The sequence below is a fragment of the Phyllopteryx taeniolatus genome, chromosome 5 (assembly GCF_024500385.1).
Source record: "Phyllopteryx taeniolatus isolate TA_2022b chromosome 5, UOR_Ptae_1.2, whole genome shotgun sequence".
Taxonomy (NCBI): Eukaryota; Metazoa; Chordata; class Actinopteri; order Syngnathiformes; family Syngnathidae; genus Phyllopteryx; species Phyllopteryx taeniolatus.
In genome coordinates this window covers 4,380,040-4,400,959 of record NC_084506.1, presented here as the reverse complement: position 1 = coordinate 4,400,959, position 20,920 = coordinate 4,380,040, and the positions used below count along the sequence as shown (strand labels likewise).

The 20,920-nt window shown below is 42.8% G+C and overlaps 1 protein-coding gene across 11 annotated transcripts in view; it reads right to left on the bottom strand.

The window, feature by feature from the left end:
- plcg2 (phospholipase C, gamma 2) overlaps positions 1 to 20,459 on the bottom strand; it is a 94,161-nt gene extending 73,702 nt beyond the window's left edge. For 9 of the 11 annotated variants that reach the window (XR_009788407.1, XR_009788403.1, XR_009788408.1 and 6 more), the window contains exons 1-3: positions 20,123 to 20,459; positions 18,663 to 18,855; positions 10,903 to 11,052 (exon numbers count right to left, since the gene is read on the bottom strand). Coding sequence is in view for 3 of the 11 variants with exons in the window: in XM_061772422.1 (XP_061628406.1) it covers positions 10,903 to 11,052; positions 18,663 to 18,846 (334 nt within the window). In the remaining 8 variants the exon portion in view is untranslated. The remainder of the gene's footprint in view (positions 1 to 10,902; positions 11,053 to 18,662; positions 18,856 to 20,122) is intronic. The other 2 variants (XM_061772420.1, XM_061772421.1) reach the window with 2 other exon arrangements.
- Positions 20,460 to 20,920: the final 461 nt, after the last annotated feature.

Sequence of the window (20,920 nt, the reverse complement as noted above, 5' to 3'; positions counted from 1 at the left end):
GGAATTCTGTAAAGCGGGGGGCACAGCAGTCAGCTTGTCTTCTTGGTCATCCACAGACCAACGGCCAGACAGAGCGGGTGAATCAGTCCCTGGAATCAGCCCTTCGCTGTATTGCCGCATGCAACCCCTCCTCCTGGAGCGCATTCCTCCCGTGGATTGAATACGCCCACAACTCCCTCACCAGCTCCGCAACCGGTATGCCCCTGTTCATGGCTTGCTACGGTTTCCAACCTCCATTATTTAGGGAACAGGAGCAGGCGGTGGCGGTTCCGGCGGTAAAGGATGACCTCAAAAGGGTCCAGGCCGTGTGGAAAGACGTCCGGGCGGCCTTAACCCGATCCGCAGAGAAAAACAAACGGCTCGCAGACCTTCATCGCTCTCCTACGCCTGAGTCAAGCTGGGTCAGTCCGTTTGGCTTTCTTCCCATGACCTCCCACACCAGACGGAATCCCGCTAACTCACTCCGCGCTTCATTGGTCCTTTCCCCATCACAAAAATCATCAATCCGATGTCTGTCCAACTGAAACTTCCGCAGTTTCTAAAAATTCCTCCAAATTCCATGTCTTCTCAAGTCTGTCTCCACCTGCGCTCTTAGCCCTCCGGCCATGCCCCCTCACCCCCGCGTCATCGACAACCATCTGGCCTTCACGGTTTCACGCATCCTCGGTGTGAGGCCCAGGGGGGAGGGGTTACATCAATGAACCCTCATCATCACCTGCATAAAAGCCTGCCAGATCCTGGAAACTCTTGCTAAAGCTCTCCCGCGGTACAATGGCTCTCAAGCATACAAGTAAGCCACGCCATTCCTCGCTATTTTTCTGACCTCCGTGTTTCTCCTTGTCCTCAGTGGTCCTTCCGTGTCCCTCCGTGTCCCTCGCCGACTTCTTCCACCACGCCGCCAAGCCAGCCGCCTGTTCTCACCACCGCCTGCCACACGTTCCCTGCCTTGACAACCCGCCAGCACATCTCAAGGACCATCTCCATTCCCTTTTTCAATAAACCTTTCATCACAACCTCTCAGCCTCCGCCTGCTTCTGGGTCCAGTCTAAATCAACTCGTGACATGTTGCCCTTCAAACTCTGCAGATACAAGCGCATATATGATGCTAACTACTAACGAAACCCATTACACTCATAATAATGGTGAAGTCATGCAATAGTTCTGACACTTTAACAAATTCTTATATATTTATTCATAACTCAGAAATTACATTTTATTTTGCTGTCTGCTATTGTGTGATTGCAAACCGGCTGCCTCATCCTGGCTCTTCAGCTCACAGATCCCTCTGGTGTATTGCAACAGTATAATGAGGCTCTCGCCAGTGGCATTAACGGTAAAGACAGCTTGAGTGACAAAGGATGACGATTTGGAAAAGAATTTTAAAAAAAAGGAACATTGAAGACACTAAGATGCATTTGTGTCAATTTTCATGGAAAAGGATAGTAAGCAATGGGAAAAAAGTCCTACATATAAAAAAATTTAATTAGCATCTTCAGAAAACATGTTGCAAATCATGAAACTTCATTTTGGACACCTAACGGTAAAGGTATTTTGGCATTAGAAGTTTGAAAAATATTTTAGAATTTTTTTCTAAGAAAAAATTATGACCCTTTGGTGGAAAACAACTGCCAATAATTCAAATAATAAGAGTAAAATTAATTGATTTTCAAAAGAAAATTCAGCGGGCAAGGTCTTCAGTGTTATTGATCAAATTCTATGAAAATTACCCATAACCTCATTTTTTTTTAGCCAGGCTAATTGTCAGCCTGTATCACTGATTAATGTAGACATCAAGATTATCTTGAAAGCCCTTGCAGCGAGAGTTGAAAAGGTACTCCCGTCGATAATCCACTATGACCAGACAGGCTTCATTAAAGGTAGAAATTCCACAAATAATGTCAGACGTCTGTTAAATTTAATAAGCATGTCACAGCATAAAAATCGAAATGCAATCATCATGTCACTTGACGCAGAGAAAGCTTTCGATAAAGTTAACTGGGCTCTACTGTTTGCACTACTTCGCAAATTTGGCTTTGGAGACTCATTTATACATTGGATAGCAACATTATACAACTCGTCGAAAGTGACAGTCACCACAAATAGGATTACTTCACAAAGTTTTACTTTAGAAAGAGGAACCAGACAAGGATGTACTCTCTCACCAATGCTATTCGCAATATTCATCAAACCTCTTGCTGCCGCTATACGTCGGAATGCTAATATTAAAGGTATCTGCTCACGAGGGACAGAACACAAAATCAATGTGCATGCTGATGATATTCTTATTTATTTACAGAAACCAAAGTCTTCCCTTCAGGCAGTCTTCAATCTCATTAAAACATTTTCACAAATATCAAATTACTCTATCAACTGGACAACATCAACAATACTCCCAGTAACAGCAAACTCATGGAATCCTGCAGATCAAATCCCGTATTACCCCATTCCTATAGAAAACATTAAGTATTTAGGTATTAATATTACGCCAAAACTCACTGAGCTAACCAATCCGAATTAGACACCACTTCTGGAAAAAATCTCATCCGATTTAAGACGCTGGAATAACTTGCCTATATCACTACTGGGAAGAATAGCCACAATAAAAATAAAACCTTACCTAAAGAAATTATTTATTTTCAATGATTCAATTTAAACCCACATTTAAATGGTTTCAAACATTTGATTCTGGTGTAATAATTTTTTATTAAAATGCTCCCAACTTTAAACACTATTATTAATCTAACACAGACATGCCCAAAGTCCGGCCCCCAGGCCAAATCCGGCCCGTGTTCATATTTCCACTGGCCCGAAGCCTCTGTCATAAAACCAATAATATGTGGCCCGGCAGTATAAAATGCACGCACAATTTTATATTTCACCACAGGATGGCAGTAAACTTGTGGCTGAACTCTTGCGGGGCCGTTTTGCGCATGATCTGTTTTTTGCCCATTTCTAAAATGGCAACTGGAAGTAAGAAAAGGAAAGTTGATAGCGAGGGCCAACGTTTCCAGGACAAATGGAAGTCTGAATATTTTTTCACTGAGTTTAGAAACAACTGCGTCTGCCTAATTTGCCAAGAGACTGTGGCTGTGTTCAATCTCTGCAAGAAATAATGACCCGTTTTCCAGCGCACAATATCAGTGCGCAAATGAGGAGGTATGCCGCAAACATCTCATCTCTGACTGAGGAGTTTCAACAGCGTTTCAGGGATTTTGCAACTATTGAAAAGGAGATCACGCTTTTTTCTTCTCCCGTTTCCGTGGATCTCAGTGACGTTCCAGCACACCTGCAGTTGGAGCTCATTGAGCTGCAGCCGGTACCAACAACTCCCTCTTGTCAACTTTTACCAGCAGCTGGATAAAGACAGGTTCCAAGAGATTCGTACATTTGCTAAGAAAATGTTGAGCTTGTTTGGCTCGACATACTTGTGTGAGAAGACATTCTCAGTCATGAACATGAATAAGAACCGCGTGAGGACAAGACTAAGTGACTCCCACCTGCGTGACATCTTGCGCATTAAAACCACCGCTAGCCAGACCTGCCCCATTTACTGCAGTCAAGATCTCAGTATCACCCTTCACATTAATGCAAACATGTTGTTTGTTGATTCTGATGAATAAAGTTTGAGTTTGAGTCAAATTTCATAAAAATACTTTATTTTGCATTTCATTAATTTTTATTTTAACCTTCATTTATCCAGGTCAGGCAGTTATAAGATCTACCTAGCAGCAGACAGCATAGTAAAACAAAGTAAAATAAAAATACAAAAAAGCATTCCCCTCGTCGGTAGCATGTAAAATTAATGCTGGCCCGCATGACCATTTTTTTACGGCAATGTGGCCCCTGAGCCAAAAGGTTTGGGCACCCCTGATCTAACCAATTACAATACCTCACCACAATGAGGAGCATCATTCTTAGCTCGAATTGGAATAAATAGAATGCAACAACATCAAACTCCCATTTATTTCCACAAGTCTTAAACGCCACAAATGCTTCAAGAACCCAATAAATAGCATCCACCTTAACGCCTTAGTGGAAAAGTTTACAATCTACAGGATCTCAAATAGCTCCCAGTATGCTCTCCCCAATCTGGCATAATCCAGATTTTGAAATTAATAATATACCCTTTTCATTTTAGCACATGGAAACAACATGGAATTGACCACCTACAACAACTATTTAATGATTATATTTTTAGGACACGTGATGAACTGTTCCAAGAATTCCAAATAACAGGCAGAAACTTTTTTCAATACAATAAATTAAAAGCAGCAATAAATAAAATTAAAATTTGTCAAGCAAATTCTTCTACAAAGGAAAATAAATCTCTCGAAAGTTTATCAATTAATTTCATGCACTAAATAAATGCACTTACCAATCACTAAATGGGAAGAAGACCTTTCCATGTCTGCTGACCGTAAGTACTGGATACAGATATGTAACAATATGTTTAGAATGACAAAAATCACAAATTTACATCTTATACAATATAAAGTGCTCCATAGAACACACACTATGCATAAAATGGGCTTCTCTCCATCTAATATATGCGCGCAATGCACCAAAAATACCCCAGTCACCTATTTTCATGTTATATGGGAATGCACACCAATTCAGTGCTTTTGGTCTTCGGTTACACAGAAACTCTCATATTTTGAATTTCAGGGTTCCACTTTCCCCAAGATTGTGCATACTTGCCGACTTAAGCATCATTGACCTCCCTAATAAATATTCACAGTCATTACTCGTCGCATTAGTTACCGCTAAGAAAACAATTCTATTAAACTGGAAGAAGAAAAAAAACAAGCTATTAACATCAATCACTGGCTATATCTCATCATAGAATATATTGCGTTAGAAAAAATATCAGCAGAACCAAAAAAATCAATTACGTATATATACGTAGATAGCTGGTCACCCTTCCTCAACAAATGCTAAATCTAGTCTCTTGATTCCTTTGCCTGGGTAGTGTGCCATATGACAATTAGATTTTATTAGTGTAAAAGTAAACTTTTGACATGTATTATTTGTTGTTGTTGTTATTATTATTGTCATTCTCTTTATTTTTTGTTATTCCTTTTTTCCCCCCTCTTTTTTTCTAACTAAACTAACTAAACTCCAAATTGACTATGACCTCTACAGACAGTCTTTGTAATTTTAACCAAGAGTTAGTCAGAGCTAGACAGCAACACTTTTCTGAAATAATCAGTAAGAACTTCGACACAATACTCGCACCCTGTTTGCTGTGGTTCACACGTTCACAACCCCCGCCCTCTCCAGAACTCCTAACAGCAGATAAATGCAATTAATTTGCTTGTTATTTTAGTGAAAAAATACAATCCATCAGGATACATATTAGCACAAATCAGCAAAATGATCAAATGATACTACATCTGAAGTCACCCAGGAAAAACTATTACCATGTCAGAATTTGATACAGTTGACCAAAAAAACTGTAGAGAAAACGGGTTAGCAGCTGAAACCATCAACGAGCTGTATTGACTCAATACCATCAGATTTTTTCAAAGCAATTGCGAAGTCTGTGCTAGCTGATTTGCAGCAAATAATAAATTGCTCACTTCAGTCAGGTGAGTTTCCTAAAGCTCTTAAAGTAGCTGCCATTAAGCCTCTGCTAAAAAATAGAATGCTGGATGCTTCCATGTTAGCAAGCTATAGACCCATCTCAAATCTCCCTTTGAGATAGCACACTAGCCAACGACTTGGCTATTGTTCTCAGCTTGGGGGGATCGTCGCTTGTAATTAGTCAGCGATTGGAATGCATGCCAGACTGATTTAGAGTCGTTAGCGTGAAACTGTTTTTCCAACTTTGCTGCATAGTTCCTCTTTGCAATGTTAATTTCTTTATTCAGCAGATTTCTAGCGCGATTATACACGGCCCTGTCCCCGCTCTGATATGAGTCCTCCTTAGCTTGGCGAAGCTGCTTAAGTTTGGCAGTGAACCACGGCTTGTTGTTGTTGAAAGTGCGAAATTACTTTGTTGGTACACACACATCTTCACAGAAACTGATATAGGATGTGACAGTGTCCGTATATTCAACCTGGCTGCCACCTAAATTTTCAAAGACACTCCAGTCTGTGCAGTCTAAACAGCTTTGAAGTTCCATCTTTGCTTCATTGGTCCACTTTTTCACTGTTTTCACTGTAGGCTTTGCGCATTTAAGTTATTGCCTATACGTCGGTATTAAGTGAATTAAGCAGTGATCAGACGAGCCCAGGGCGGCACGAGGTATAGCACGGTATGCGTTTTTTAGCGTAGTATAGCAGTGGTCTAAAATGTTATTTTCCCTGGTAGGACAGTCGATGTGCTGCTTGTATTTCGGGAGTTCGTAGTTGAGTTCAGCTCCCTCTGAAGTCTCACAGGGAAAAAAGCCCCGATAAGACTCCTTCAGCTTGACGGCATCTCTACCGTTGGTGTCTACCAATGGGTTTGGGGATTGCCGCCAAGACAGCCACCGACCACCTTACGGCCAAAGCGCCAGTCGGCTGCCTCAACAATGGAGATGGAGAACATAGTCAATTCAGACTCAATGACCCTCTCTTCCCCAGGGATGTGGGCAAAGTTTTGCCAGAGGTGGGAGATGAAACCGCTTCTGACAGGAGACTCTGGCAGATGTTCCCAGCAGACCCTCATAATATGCTTGGGTCACCCAAGTCGCTCAAGAAATTATGCAGAAAAGATGTAAAACCAGTTTGCTGCTAATTGCTCTGCGTCAGTTTGGCGAGGATTACAATCAACTACAAGCGGTCATCCCCCAAGCTGCTCTCCTCCAAGCTTCTCCAGCTCAATGTCTCGCTTGCCATCTGCCAGTGGATCTACAGCTTCCTGACGAGCAGGACACAACAGGTGAGGCTGGGGGACAGCACCTCATCCACACACACCATCAGCACCAGCCCCCCCAAACCCCCAAGGATATGTCCTCTCTCCGCTGCTCTTCTCTCTCCACACATACGACTTCAACTCAACGCACCCGGCTGTTTAACACCTGAGGTTTGCAGGAACCACAACAGCAATCGGCCTCATCAAAGAAAGTGACTAGTCCACATATCAACAGGAAGTGGAGCGGCTGGAGATTTGGTGTGGCCAACACAACCTGGAGCTGAACACGCTCAAGACAGTAGAGATGATCATGGACTTTAGGAAACATCCCTCACCACGGGTGTCCCTCAGACTGTCCAACTGCCCTGTGTCAACTGTCGAGACCTTCAAGTTCCTGGGAATTAAGTCCCTCAGGAGCTGAAGTGGAAGACCAATATCAACTCTATCCTCAAAAAGGCCATGCAGAGGATGTACTTCCTGCAACCTCTGCCACAGGAGCTGTTGAGTCAGTTCTACACAGCAGTCATTGAATCGGTTCTGTCTTCATCCATCACAGCCTGGTTTGGTGCTGCCACAAAGAAGGACAAAATCAGACTGCAACGGACAGTCAAGGCTGCCGAAAAATATTATCGGGACCCACCTACCCACTCTTGAGGACTTGCACGCTGCCAGGACTAAGACAAGGGCATGCAAAATCCTCTTGGACGTTCCACATCCTGGTCACCACCTATTCCAGCTCCAGCCATCTTCTGTAGCCTGGGATCAGACCGAGGTCCCCACCTTCAGCCACCACCCAGCTCACACTGCCCCTGACCCTCTTGGCCCTTCCCACAGGTGGTGAGCCCATGGGAAGGAGGACATTGGATTACTGGCGAACAGTCCAGTCCTTCTTCTCCTTTGCTCAATTGAGAAACTTCCTACATTGGCTTAGGCTCAAAACTGGCTTGATCCGAGGAACCAGACTGTTGTAGTCCATCTCCCGGAAGCGTCTGAATGTGGTGGTTTTTGAATCTGTGACTCCCGCCTCATTCCACTCTTTCTGGATCTTTGCGAGATTCTTGAATCTTCTCTGTTTGATAATCTGCTGAAGCCCACGGTCATCTCTTTTGCTGGTTCATCTTCTCCTGCTACATTTTATCCTTCCACTAGAATTTCCATTGATAAGTTTGGACACAGTCTCCTTAGCTATCAACCTTCGTGGCTTACCCATCCTATGGATATCAATGATGGTCGTCTGGCCAGTTGTCTGCCATTTTCCCCATATTGAACACAACTGATACAATTGAACCAAACTGAAGCAATTTAATGACACCTTGGGAAACCTGCGGAAACGTGCTTTGAGTTTATTAGTGTGTGACACACCGTTTAAAACATTTATAGCCTGCAAAATTTGGGCTGATTTGTTGACAGCATTCTAATTCTTTTGAATTCCTGATTTCGTGGGTTTTATGAGTTGGAAACCCAATTTTTATGTAAAAATAAATTATTGGCCCTGAATCTATAATCTATGAAAGTTTAACTTTTTTGAATGGAATTATGGAAATAAATAAACTTTTCCATGATATTCAAATTTTTCAGAAAGCTCCATCACCAAGTGCAGAGCCTGTCAAGGATGTCAAACTTTTTTGCAGTGAGAAGAACACCAAAGTACTGTGTTTTACCAATGATATGGTGTCTGATAGCTCTAAATAAAATTCTGGGGATCACTAATGAGCACCTACCTGTGAAATCTGACATTATAATCACAGGGGCCCTGGATGTTGTCAAGCAGCAATCAGAGGTACTGAAGCGAGATTTCATTTATCTCCTAACAAAAATGCAATGTTTAGATGCTGAGGCTTTCATAAATGGATTTCTCCCAATGGAATGTTGTTCTTATTTCTGGAGGGGAGAGGGGGGGTGGCGCAAGAGAAAATAATAGAGCAGCACTGTTTTAAATGGTGATTTCAAATATTAAGGGAAAAAACTATTCAGTTACCTGGCCCTATGTGAAAAAGTTATCACCCCCCTTGTCAAATCATGAAATAACTAATCACAATTTTTAGTTAATTTTCACTGATCACAACCAAGCCCGATTACCTCCAGACCTTTTCAATCAAGAAATAACTTAAACAGAATCTGTCCCAACAAAATCAGGTCAGACAAATGATTGAAAAAAGCTGCAACACAATGACACAATCAAAAGAAATTCCAGAGCAGTCGGTAAATAAATAAATTAACTATCAGTCTAGAAAGGGTTACAAAAGCCATTTCTAACGCTTTATGTTTCCAGGGAACCATAGGGAGAGCCATTATCCTCACATGGAGAAAACATGGAAAAGTGGTGAACCTTCCCAGGAGTGGCCAGCATACAAAGATTACCCCAAGAGAACAGCAATGACTCATCCAGGAGGCCACAAAGGAACTGAGGACAACTTCTAAAGAACTGCAGGCCTCCCTTGCCTCACTTTTAAGGTCAGTGTTCATGAGACAACAATAAGGAGGAGACTGGGCAAAAATGACATCCACGGCAGAGTTCCAAGGCCAAAACCACTGCTGACCAAAACGAACATAAAGGCTTTTGCAAAAAACAAAAAAAACATCTTAATGATTCCCAAAACCTTTGGGAGAGTATTTTGGAAGGTGTGTGTCTCATTACATCTGGAGTAAATGTAGCACAGCATTTCAAAAAAGTAACATCATACCAACAGTCAAAGACAGTGGTGGTAGTGTGATGATCTTAGGCTGCTTTGCTCCTTCAGGGCCCGGACAACTTGCTGTGATTGATGGAACCATAAATTCTGCTCTTTAACTGAAAATTCTGAAGGAGAATGTTCAGTCATCAGTTTGTGACCTCAAGATGAAGCGCACTTAGGTTCTGCAGCAGGATAACAATCCAAAGCACAGCAGCAAGTCAACTTCTGAATGGCTTACAAAACAAAACAAATAAAGGAGGTTTTGGATTGGCCAAGTCAAAGTCCAGACTTGTAGCCGATTGAAAAGCAGTGACATGACCTTAAAAAGGCAGTTCATCCTCGAAAACCCTCCATTCTTGCTGAATTCAAACAATTCTGCAAGGAATAGTGGGCCAAAATATCTCCACAGAGATGTGAAAGACTCATTGCCAGGTATAGAAAACGCTTGATTTCAGTTGTTGCTGCTGAGGATGGCCCAGCCAGTGATTAGATTTAGGGGGCCATTACTTTTTCCACACAGGGCCAGGTATCTTTGACTAGGTTTTTTTCTTTAATATGAAACCACAATTTAAAAACTGCATTTTAAGTACACTTGGGTTATATTTGTCTGATATTTAAATTTTTTGATGATCTTATACATTAAAGTAGGGAAACTATGTAAAAATATAAGAATTTGATGGCGGCACAGTGGACGACTGGTTAGGACATCTGCCTCAAAGTTCTGAGGACCTGGATTAAAATCCTGCCTCACCTGTGTGGAGTTTACATGTTCTCCCGGTGCCTGATTGGGTTTTCTGTGGGTACTCGGGTTTCCTCCGACATCCCATAAACATGCATGGTAGGTTAATTGAAAAGTCTCAATTGCCCGTAGGTGTGAATGTGAGTGTGAATGGTTGTTTGTTTATATGTGCCCTGCAATTGGCTGGTGACCAGTTCACGGTGTACCCTGCCTCACCTAGAGTCAGCTGGGATAGGCTCCAGCATGCCCGCGACCCTAGTGAGGATAACCGTTTCAGAGAATGGGACGGATGGATGGATAGGAATTTGAGAAGGGGGCCAATACTTTTTCACTGCACTGTATGTGTTTGAGTGTTTGTCGCATTAAATAAATGGCTTCAAGAACAGTGATGACTGTCACTCTCCTTTTTTTTCCCCTTCACTCGAGTTGCGGTGTATGCATATGTGAAGCTCACTCATAATTCAAATTTCAGCTCGCAAGACAAAGCAAAAAATAACGAAAAATTCAACCAATGGCTCATACAAACTACAATGACCCATGCTATTGCACAATTGAGATCACATAAAATTCACTCTTCATGGAAGGCAATGCATCATACTGTATATATGCACAAGGCTACGACATTTAATATGCTCATATGAACTACTCACCTCCCAGACTCAAGGTGTTGAGAACAAACTGTGAGCCATAGAAGATGGTAAAACAAGTATTGTCGTCATGTTTATCCTTGCCATCTTTGAACCGCTCAAAGTCTTTGGAATTTCTCCCTGGACGAACCTCTCGGATCTCAAATAGATCCACTGAAACAAAGAAGGACACAGTTCCAAAATAATTATGAGTGAGTCATTATAATTGTGTTACATGAGCAATCACATTTAATCACTCAGTTTTCTCAACTACTGCTTCAGCTAAGTAACCATTATTACTTTGTGGTGATAGGAAGTAATAAAAAACACATTCCTAATTATTTCAGCCAAGCGTGAAAGTCTAAAGGCGAGTAATGTTTTCACCAGTCAGTCCGTCCATCCGTCTGTCTGGTCAGTCAGGTCAGTCAGTCAGTTAGTTAGAAAAGCTGTATACTATACAGTAAGTACTCTTTGAGGGCTATATTCTCCCTTTTTTATAAGTCTTTTTTCCAAACATTTCATTCACCCATTATCCCGTCCAGAATTCTGTGCGTAGCCTGGAAATTTGTGTGTAACCACCAAAGAGATGTAATTCATTGAATTCTAAGGCTGGCTGTAAATCATGCAGCATGAGACTTGTAAATGCCATTGAAATCAATCAGAAAAATGGAGCACACTTTAAATATGAAAACACCTTACATAGCAGATTAGTTATCAACAGTCAGGATGTGCCCACCGCTCCCACTAACACACTAATAATTTAAAGGAGAGCATGTTTTTTATTCTGTAGGAAATGAATCCAACAAAAGGAATTTAATCAGAATACTGTGCTTATGGCTGAACGCATGTTTGGAGGTCCATCAATATAAAAAGGATTGATCAGCGGTGCCTAAGCTTCCTTGCAACACGGACTGGGTGAGTCAAGACATATTTTGACGAGTGGCCATTACTTTGACCCTGCATGTTGTCAAGCAGCAATTAAAGGTAGTGAAGCGAGATTTCATTGGTCTAATAAAAGTGCAATGTCTAGATGCTGAGGTTTTCATAAGTGGACCTCTCACAATGGTACGATTTGGAGATGAACGTTTCAGTAGGCTCAGTCAATTAAATAAGTAGCTCAAAGAGTGTGTGCTGCGCTATCCGTGAGCTTCATTGACAATGTCTGCGTGTTTTGGGAGCGCAGACATGTTTACAAGGCAAACGGTTTCTGTCTCAATAGACAAGGGGTTAAGTTATTGGCTGCCAACATTCAGTGGCCCAAAGGGAAACCATTGGCCTTGTTGACGCGGCTGAAGGACAAAAAGCGCAGCAGTCTGCAGTTGTTCCCAAACAATCAGAGGAACAAGAGATAAGGTGACACGAGGCGCAGATGGATTCATCAGCATCATCCAAACACTCATCGGAACGAATGAGGAATGAGATGAGGCAGCACTTGGAATCTCCCACACCCCTACGTGCCCCATTGGAGCAAAGCCCAACGCAAAACTCACTCTCTACTAGCCTAAATGCCCTGTTCGGTGTGACAGACAGGATGAAGGCTATTGTCAATATTGGAATCCAACGCGACACCATGCCAAGATCTTCCTCCGATCCCCCCTCGCCTGAAACCAACATCCACTAAAAGCTTCTTTATATTCGTGCGGGCGGCAACCACCCTCACGACACTGCAGCTATCCCATGCGCATTTTGCCTTGATACTCAAGCGCAACCCACGTGCGTTGTTTTGAAAATGTGCTGCAGTTCTCCTCCAAGTCGGGGGTGTCGCTACGGCTGGTATTGGCTCGAGTTTCCTCTGCATCACTGTGAAAAATAAATCCCCGCTTCCCCTCATTGACCCTTCATTTGAACCGTTCTGCGACGCCCAGATATTCTCCAAATCGGACCTGCACAACGCATACCATCTCATCCGCATTAGAGAGGGAGACAAAATGAAAACTGCTTTCAGTAGCCCCCTTGGACACTTTGAATATCTTGTCATGCCCTTTGGGTTAACCAACGCCCCTGCAGTTTTTCAAACCTTCATTAACGACATCCTCTGTGACATGCACAACCGGTTCATCTTTTTCTATTTAGATGATATCCTCATCTTCTCCTGCTCCCCCGAGAAACATCACCAGCATGTCCGCCAAGTCCTCTAACGCCTACTTGAGAACCGCCTTTTTGTGAAACCGGAAAAATGTGAATTCCATCCCTCTTCCGTACACTTCTTGGGATACATCATTGCCAAAGGACAGTTACAACCACACCAGGCAAAAATCCAAGCAGTGGTTAACTGGCCCATTCCTAGGCTTCGCCAATTTATACCGTCAATTTATCCATGATTACAGCAGTTCCTCTCACCAGTCTCACCTCCACCAGCTCCCCATTCCATTGGACCCCTGGTGCATCCCAAGCATTTGAACGCCTTTAGGAGCTATTCACCAGTGCCCCCATCCCCGACCCCTCCTGCCAGTTTGCTGTGGAGGTTGACGCCTCTGACACTGGAGCGAGGGCCGTCGTCTCCCAGCAGGACCCCAATCCCAGAAATTATATCCTTGTGCCTTCTTTTCCCGTCGCCTTTCCCTATCCAAACGGAATTACGATGTAGGGAATCGTGAGCTGCTGGCCATCCTCTGGGCCTTGGAAGAATGGAGGGATTGGCTGCAGGGGACCGTTTCTCCTTTTGTTATATGGACCGATCACAAAAATGTCATCTATCTGTAAGTTGCTTACAACGTGTGGGGACATATGTTGTAACTGAATCCAAACTTCAAGCGCAATATGATGTTTCACCTTCATGCTGCTCAGAAAGATACGCGACTAGCTGCTCGTTCTCACCAATTCCATAAATGAGTCATAAGCGCCAGCGGGGATTTGCCTGAAACTTCGGCAAAGAGGAGTAACACAGAGGAGGATGCAGAGCCAGCGTATAAGTGCTGGCAAGTCATAAAATGGATGAGCTGGGTGCACTGATGAGAACACAGCAGGGGGGCTAAAAGTGCAGTTTTGTATGCTTGACATGGTACATGGTATGGTACATGGAGAGGCCACCCTCTCGTCCACCGGGGTAAACCCCAATGTACAGGCACCGAGACGGGGGGCAATAAGTATACCCACACCTGCTCAGCGGCTCTCACCGCGAGCAACTCCAGAGTGCAAGAGAGTTCAACCCCTCTCAAGAGGACTGGGACCAGAGCCCAAGCAGTTTGTGGAGGCAAGCCCGACTATATCTAGTCGGAACTTCTCGACCTCGCACACCGGCTTGGGCACCAAGACATGATGAATCGGGGGCAAGTGACGTGTGTGTGTGTGTGGGGGGCGGCAACAGAAGAGGAAGCTTGTGCTTCACTTGAAGGTGGGTATGTTGTTGAAGTAAAACTTTGTGGCAAATACTTGCTACTCATTAGTTAGGAATCTCTGTCTCAAACAAGTTTAAGATTTCCCCTCACCCATAACAGCCCTGATGACGATTTATTGAATATCTTGTCAATGATATGACCAGTCAAAAAATGACCAGTTGGTGATTGCATTTAAACATTAGCCAATAAACTTTGGCCGTATTTTGCGCGATTGTTATATTTAATTTTACTCTATTTACTTATTTATGCAGTTGACATGTTTATCTTCAGTTTCCTAATACGGTGCTCTACAAGGCACATGTAAGCATAGTGTAGTTATGTTTAAAAATATGATGTAATTGTTTTCAAGGGCTGGTTTTAAACAATACGTTTTCCCTATTGTTAACTTTTATAAAGTTGGGTCACGACATAGTGGCAATACTGTTCAGTGTCGCAGGGTGCTCGAGCCTATCCCAGCTGACTTTGAAAAAATTAAGCATATAACTGCGAGGAATGTTTGAATTTTAGTGCAGCTAACGGGCTAGCTAGCTGGGTAGTTGGATTCTTAATCAAAGCACAGTCAAGTGATGCACCATGCTGTCTCAGTTTGTGGGCTGGCTATCACTGGCTAAGCACAGTGGCGTGGTCCAAGGCAAACCCAGTCGAACCGGGCCTTTCACATCCACATGAAGTATTGTACTTCAGTTCAGTTTTGACAAACGAAAGGTGAGTACTGTATGTCATTTAGCCCAAAATGTTCCTGCTTTTTAAATCTGTTACAATTATCTGACAGCTTAAGTTACTGTACATAACCGTTTTCAGAATCAGAATCAGAATCATCTTTATTTGCCAAGTATGTCCAAAACACACAAGGAATTTGTCTCCGGTAGTTGGAGCCGCTCTAGTACAACAGACAGTCAATTTACAGAACACTTTGGAGACATAAAGACATTAACAAAAAACAACAACAAACAACAATTGTGCAAAAAGATGCAGAGTCCTCAGTTCGAATGGCTAATATCGCAATAGTCCGGTGCAATGACCATTGTGCAAAGGGCACTGAGACTTCAAGGAGTGTATGCGGTTTAAAGTGACGAGTACTGCGATAATCTGGGACAATGGTTGTGCAAATGTTACAGATACTCCTCAATCAGTGTGCAAATGGAGCAGATACTACTCTGGCATGAGTGGCCACTATATGCAAATAGTGCAGCACGGCGAGACAACTACAGTGAGTGCACGAGTAATACATAATACAGAAATGTGACAACGAACTCAAGTCAAAAAATTTTATATACTCCCCGTCCAGTAAATAATATTTACCACCCAAAATGTTCAATGTTAATGTTGATTATCAACTAAAAAGTGTGAATTTGAGAAAATTCTACTAATTCTCCGCCTTGAAGCTCCTCTGGCGCCATAGAAGCCACGTTCCATACATATGCCTCCCTTCTCCTGTATTCAAACTCCCTTCACAGTGCATTACCTTCCTCTTTTGGTAGAAGGTTGGTACTGCAGGCAGAAAAATATTTGTTGGGGGTGGCAGGCTGGTGTATAATTGCAGAATTGCAACACAACCGACCCACAGCCAGACCACCCCGTATGAAACATTATGTCAAAGCCAAAAGGTAAGATGAGCTGTATAAAGTTTTGTTGGATGCACACATTAGCGATAAGGGGCACATAGATTGCTCGGTGAGGTTGTCAAGGCAGCATCGGCGAGGGTATTATCCTTTTTTAAATTTAGTTTTCATTGTTTTATTATTGTATTTTATCATTATGATGTTTTTATGGCGGAACGGTGGGCGACTGGTTAGAGCGTCTGGTTAGACCGTCAGCCTCACAGTTCTGAGGACCCGGGTTCAATCCGGAGTTTGCATGTTCTCCCCGTGCCTGCGTGGGTTTTCTCCGGGCACTCCGGTTTCCTCCCACATCCCAAAAACATGCATAAATTGGGGACTCTAAATTGCCCGTAGGTGTGAATGTGAGTGCGAATGTTGTTTGTTTGTATGTGCCCTGCGATTGGCTGGCAACCAGTTCAGGGTGTACCCCGCCTCCTGCCCGATGACAGCTGGGATAGGCTCCAGCACGCCCGCGACCCTAGTGAGGAGAAGCGGCTCAGAAAATGGATGGATGGATGTTTTTATAGTTTTAGGTCTGTTATTTATGTTTTATCGCTAAAGAGGTGTCACTCTCTCAGAACTCTAGAGTGCGACCAATTTGGTCGCACATGCCGCGTGCCTGCGTGGGTTTTCTCCAGGCACTCCGGTTTCCTCCCACATCCCAAAAACATGCATGGTAGGGATTTTGGCACGGGGAGAACATGCAAACTCCACAAAGACGGGGCAGGGGATTGAACCCCGCTCCTCAGAACTGTGAGGCTGACGCTCTAACCAGTTGTCCACCGTGCCGCCGGTGTGTGTAATATGCATATTCCAAATTTGCATTTGGGGGTGGCTGGCTGCATCCTACCAACGCTCACTGACTGCTCCCGACTGGAATTAACGAAGGACACATTCAACCGCGTGTCAACCAGGACAGCCCTACAACATCCAGAGCCTTGAGGAACTCCGGGCAAATCTCATCCACCCCTGGGGCCTTGCCACCGAGGAGCTTTTTAAGCACCTCGGTGACCTCAACCCCAGAGATAGGAGAGCCCGCCTCAGAGAACCCAGACTCTGCTCCCTCATGGCGAGGCGTGTCGGTGGAATTGAGGAGGTCTTCAAAGTATTCTCCCCACCGGCTCACAACGTCCCGAGTCGAGGTCAGCAGCGCCCCATCCCCACTATACACAGTGTTGATGGTGCACTGCTTTCCCCTCCTGATACGCCGGATGGTGGACCAGAATTTCCTCAAAGTCGTCCGGAAGTCTTTCTCCATGGCCTCACCGAACTCCTCCCATGCCGGAGTTTTTGCTTCAGCGACCACCTGCTCGGCGCTTCTCACCGTGGGCATCTCCAGAGTGGAGGAGAGTCCAACACCTCTCGAGAGGACTGGTACCAGAGCCCAAGATGTGCGTGGAGGCGAGTCCGACTATATCTAGTCGGAACTTCTCGACCTCACACACCAGCTCGGGCTCCTTCCCTGCCAGAGAGGTGACATTCCACGTCCCAAGAGCCAGCTTCTGTAGCCGGGGATCGGATCGCCAAGGTCCCCGCCTTAGGCCACCACCCAGCTCGCACTGCACCCGACCCCTATGGCCCCTCCCACAGGTGGGTGCCACATGGGTGCAGGCCCGGCCACCAGGCGCTCTCCTTCGAGCCCCACCTCCAGGCCTGGCTCCAGATGGGGGCGCCGGTGACCCGCGTCCAGGCAAGGGAAACCTGAGTTCATAATTGGTCTTCTTCATAAGGGGTCTTTGAGTTCCACTCTTCTCCAAAATAATACAATTATATTAAGTAAATTCTTAGGACTTCTTTTCAGTTGTCGTAGCAGTGTACTGTCAATGGGACGCAATTCTTTTTAAAAATTTTTTTTTTTTTAACAAATTGTATGTACTTTTTATTTTTACTCATCAAGGCAAATTCCCTACAGGTGTGCCTGTGTGCGATCTTGGTCGTACGCCATTTTCAACTTTTGCATGTACGTACGCGTTTAGTCCGAATCCTACGCACTCTTTGATAAGTGAGGCCGTTTCTCTCTGCAACTTGCAGAAGGCGAAACAGGTACCAAAATTTTAGCCTGTACCTTGTGGACAAAGAAAAGAACACTGTGGAAGGTGAACGGATATCTCATGAGAGCTGACATAGTTTAATCTGTGTAGGGTACAATGAAATCTCAACACAATCAAGGCATTCTGGAGCTAAATGCCCAGTGTCAGAAAGCTTGGTCTCAACTGCTAGTCATGGTCCTCAAGGAGGATAATGAAAACGCAGAGCTAAAAAAATTCCCAAAAGTGCTCAAGAACAAAACTATAACTACTATTTTGACAAGCCTTTATCTAAATCCCATAAAATATGTGTGGAAGGAGCTGCAATGCACATTCTGGTGAAGGCACCCTTCAAGCGAATTATTTCACTACCTACTGTGGGTCCACATAAGACTTATGTCCTTCAGTTGGAACGTCACCTTAAATAATAAAAACATACTAACAGAATGTATTCTACTTGAAATTGATTAGTTGATCATTAAATCTTTATTAAATTATGATAGGTGTAAACCACACCAGGAAAACAGAGAGGTCAAGTGCAACATTCCAATTAGGCTATGCTTTTTATTATTTCTTTCTTCCAGGGTGCTTTCATTATTGATTCATTTTTTAAATGTTTTTTTATTTTATTTTATTTTTTTTAATGAGGGGAGTGTCAACAATTACAGTTATAACCATGTGTGTGGATGATAGATTGATGGATGAACCCAACCCTTTTTTTTTCTTCTTTAATTAATATGGCAACATAATGGCATTTGGCTGACAAATGTGTGACTACTTTGAACATGCACAATATTACAAGTTGAGCAAATACTCACAGACACCATCAGTCTTCTCTGCGGTGCGTGTCCAGGCCACCTGCTGCGTTTCCATGATGACTTGAACAGTCAACCTCTCTGCCTTTTGCCTAAAGACCGTCATGACCATGCCCATCTCCATTTCCCTTTTGATCATACTCTTCCTGTACTCTGTTATCTCTCCCTGCTTCCCCCAGTGCGCCATCTCTTGAACCTTGATGGAACATGGAGGGACATAAACATTTACAGTATTTAATGATGACTGCCAATCACAAAGATCCCGCTTTTGAAACAGGAATCATAATTGACGTACCGATAGTGTATTCAAGCGGTGTATAGTATTGCATACTTGTCAAAAAAAAGATGTGTAATATTTAAAGGTTTGGAAACTACAATGGTTAACAAATTATGGTCATAACGTCAATAGAAAGTCTGCCCCGTGTTCAGCTCACTTTTTCTTATACAGTATATCCATTTTAATATTACCTTGCAAGGGCCAAGGAAGAAACCTCATATAGTGTGGTAAATTAAAATGTCTACTAATATATACTGTTTGTTTTTTTCCCCAGTAATTATTCTGGCATCTGCACTTTAGTCTCGTTTCAAATGTAAAGTATTCTTATTTATATATATATATATATATATATATATATATATATATATATATATATATATATCATAACTATTCTTCACAGATACACCTACGTTCACCTGAAAAAAAATGAATGATGGGTTGTAGACATGTTTACCAATTAAAAATGGCAGGAGCAAATTGTTTCCAACAAAATAAAATGAAGTTATTAATGCAGTCGCGCGCATAGGTTTTTATAATCTAGCTTGGAGAATTTCGAAGATGTTTACCATTCTTGAGAAAACATGAGTGACAGGGCAAAATTCATTTTATTTTGCAATCAAATTCAAATGAATCTACATTTCTAAAGAACAAAATCATTAAACAAGTCATAGTAATAAAGGAAATAATTGGATTCCCCCCCCCCACACACACACAAAAAAATTTGCCAGTATTGTATGAAAGGTTGTGAGCACAACTGTATTGTAACAATCGTGGTGTGCTGCACCTGCACTGTTAATGCTATAATAGTCTGACAGAACGCAATGGAATTCACTTTTCTGCGAAGGCGTCGACAAAACAAAGCCGCCTTTCACAAACGGCAACGCTGAAACAGGAAATGCAACAAAAATAAAAAAATAAAAAGTCACTTAATGAGACATTATTGAGTTATTTAAGCCGCGACTCGCCACGAAATCAAATAAAGTCGCCATTGTGAATTTTGTTCTCCCGAAGCTGCCGCATTTATACAAAAGTGACCAGGTTAAAATGTTTGCTGGAGGAATTTCCCACAACAATGGCGTGAGTCACTTTCGTCCTTGCTGTCAGCTTTATCATATTGTCTCGCCGGTGAAGGGAAACAAAAACGACGACAGTCACAAAATGTAGGTTATTAGAATTGTATTCTTACCTTAGACGTTGACCAGATCCTTTAAACGCCGAACGAATTATTTATGCTTTATTTAATCATGCCTTTAACAAATGTCAAATAAAGCTCCGGGCAAAAGGGAGCGTTGACAAGGACAGCGACAAAAAAAAAAAAAAGCTGCTTAGTTCCTCTATCTGAGTGTATAAGGAAGTAAATTCGACTTGCAGTACTATATGCATAACAAGACTGAATGTGTGTAAAAAAAAAAAAAAAAAAGAAGTCCGGAAGCAACGGCGATATCTATGCAAAATAACTGACAGGAGATGATGGACAGCGTGCGGTATGTTAGCACTCAACAGGTGCGGCTCAACAGTATTGCATTTCAATCAATTCACAGGTTGACAGAAGGAAAAAAAAAAAAAAGTTCAAATGAAATCGGAACAAATTGGACTCATCTCAGGTGCAGCACAGTAATTCTTTAAAAAAAAAAAAAAAAAATCAACTGAAAACATTTCATCCTCATGCTGGCAGGCCACATTTGCTTCCCTCTTAAAGGTAAACAAGCCAGTTATTTAGAACAGGAAACGTTTCCACCTCGGATGTGTTCCGAGAATTCCCGCAGTAACAAAACGCGCTGGCGAAAAAGGTGATCAACAAAAACAACACTGTTCCCATCAAAAGCAAATATAAGTATTAACACTGCCTTTTTTTTTTTTTTTTTTGTATGTTAACATCTGGTCCTGGCTTGGCCCGCCTGTCAATTTGTAAAAGTCAATGTGGCCCCTGAGTCAAAAGGTTTGCCAAACCCTGGACTCCTTCATTAGATCGCAACAAATTAAA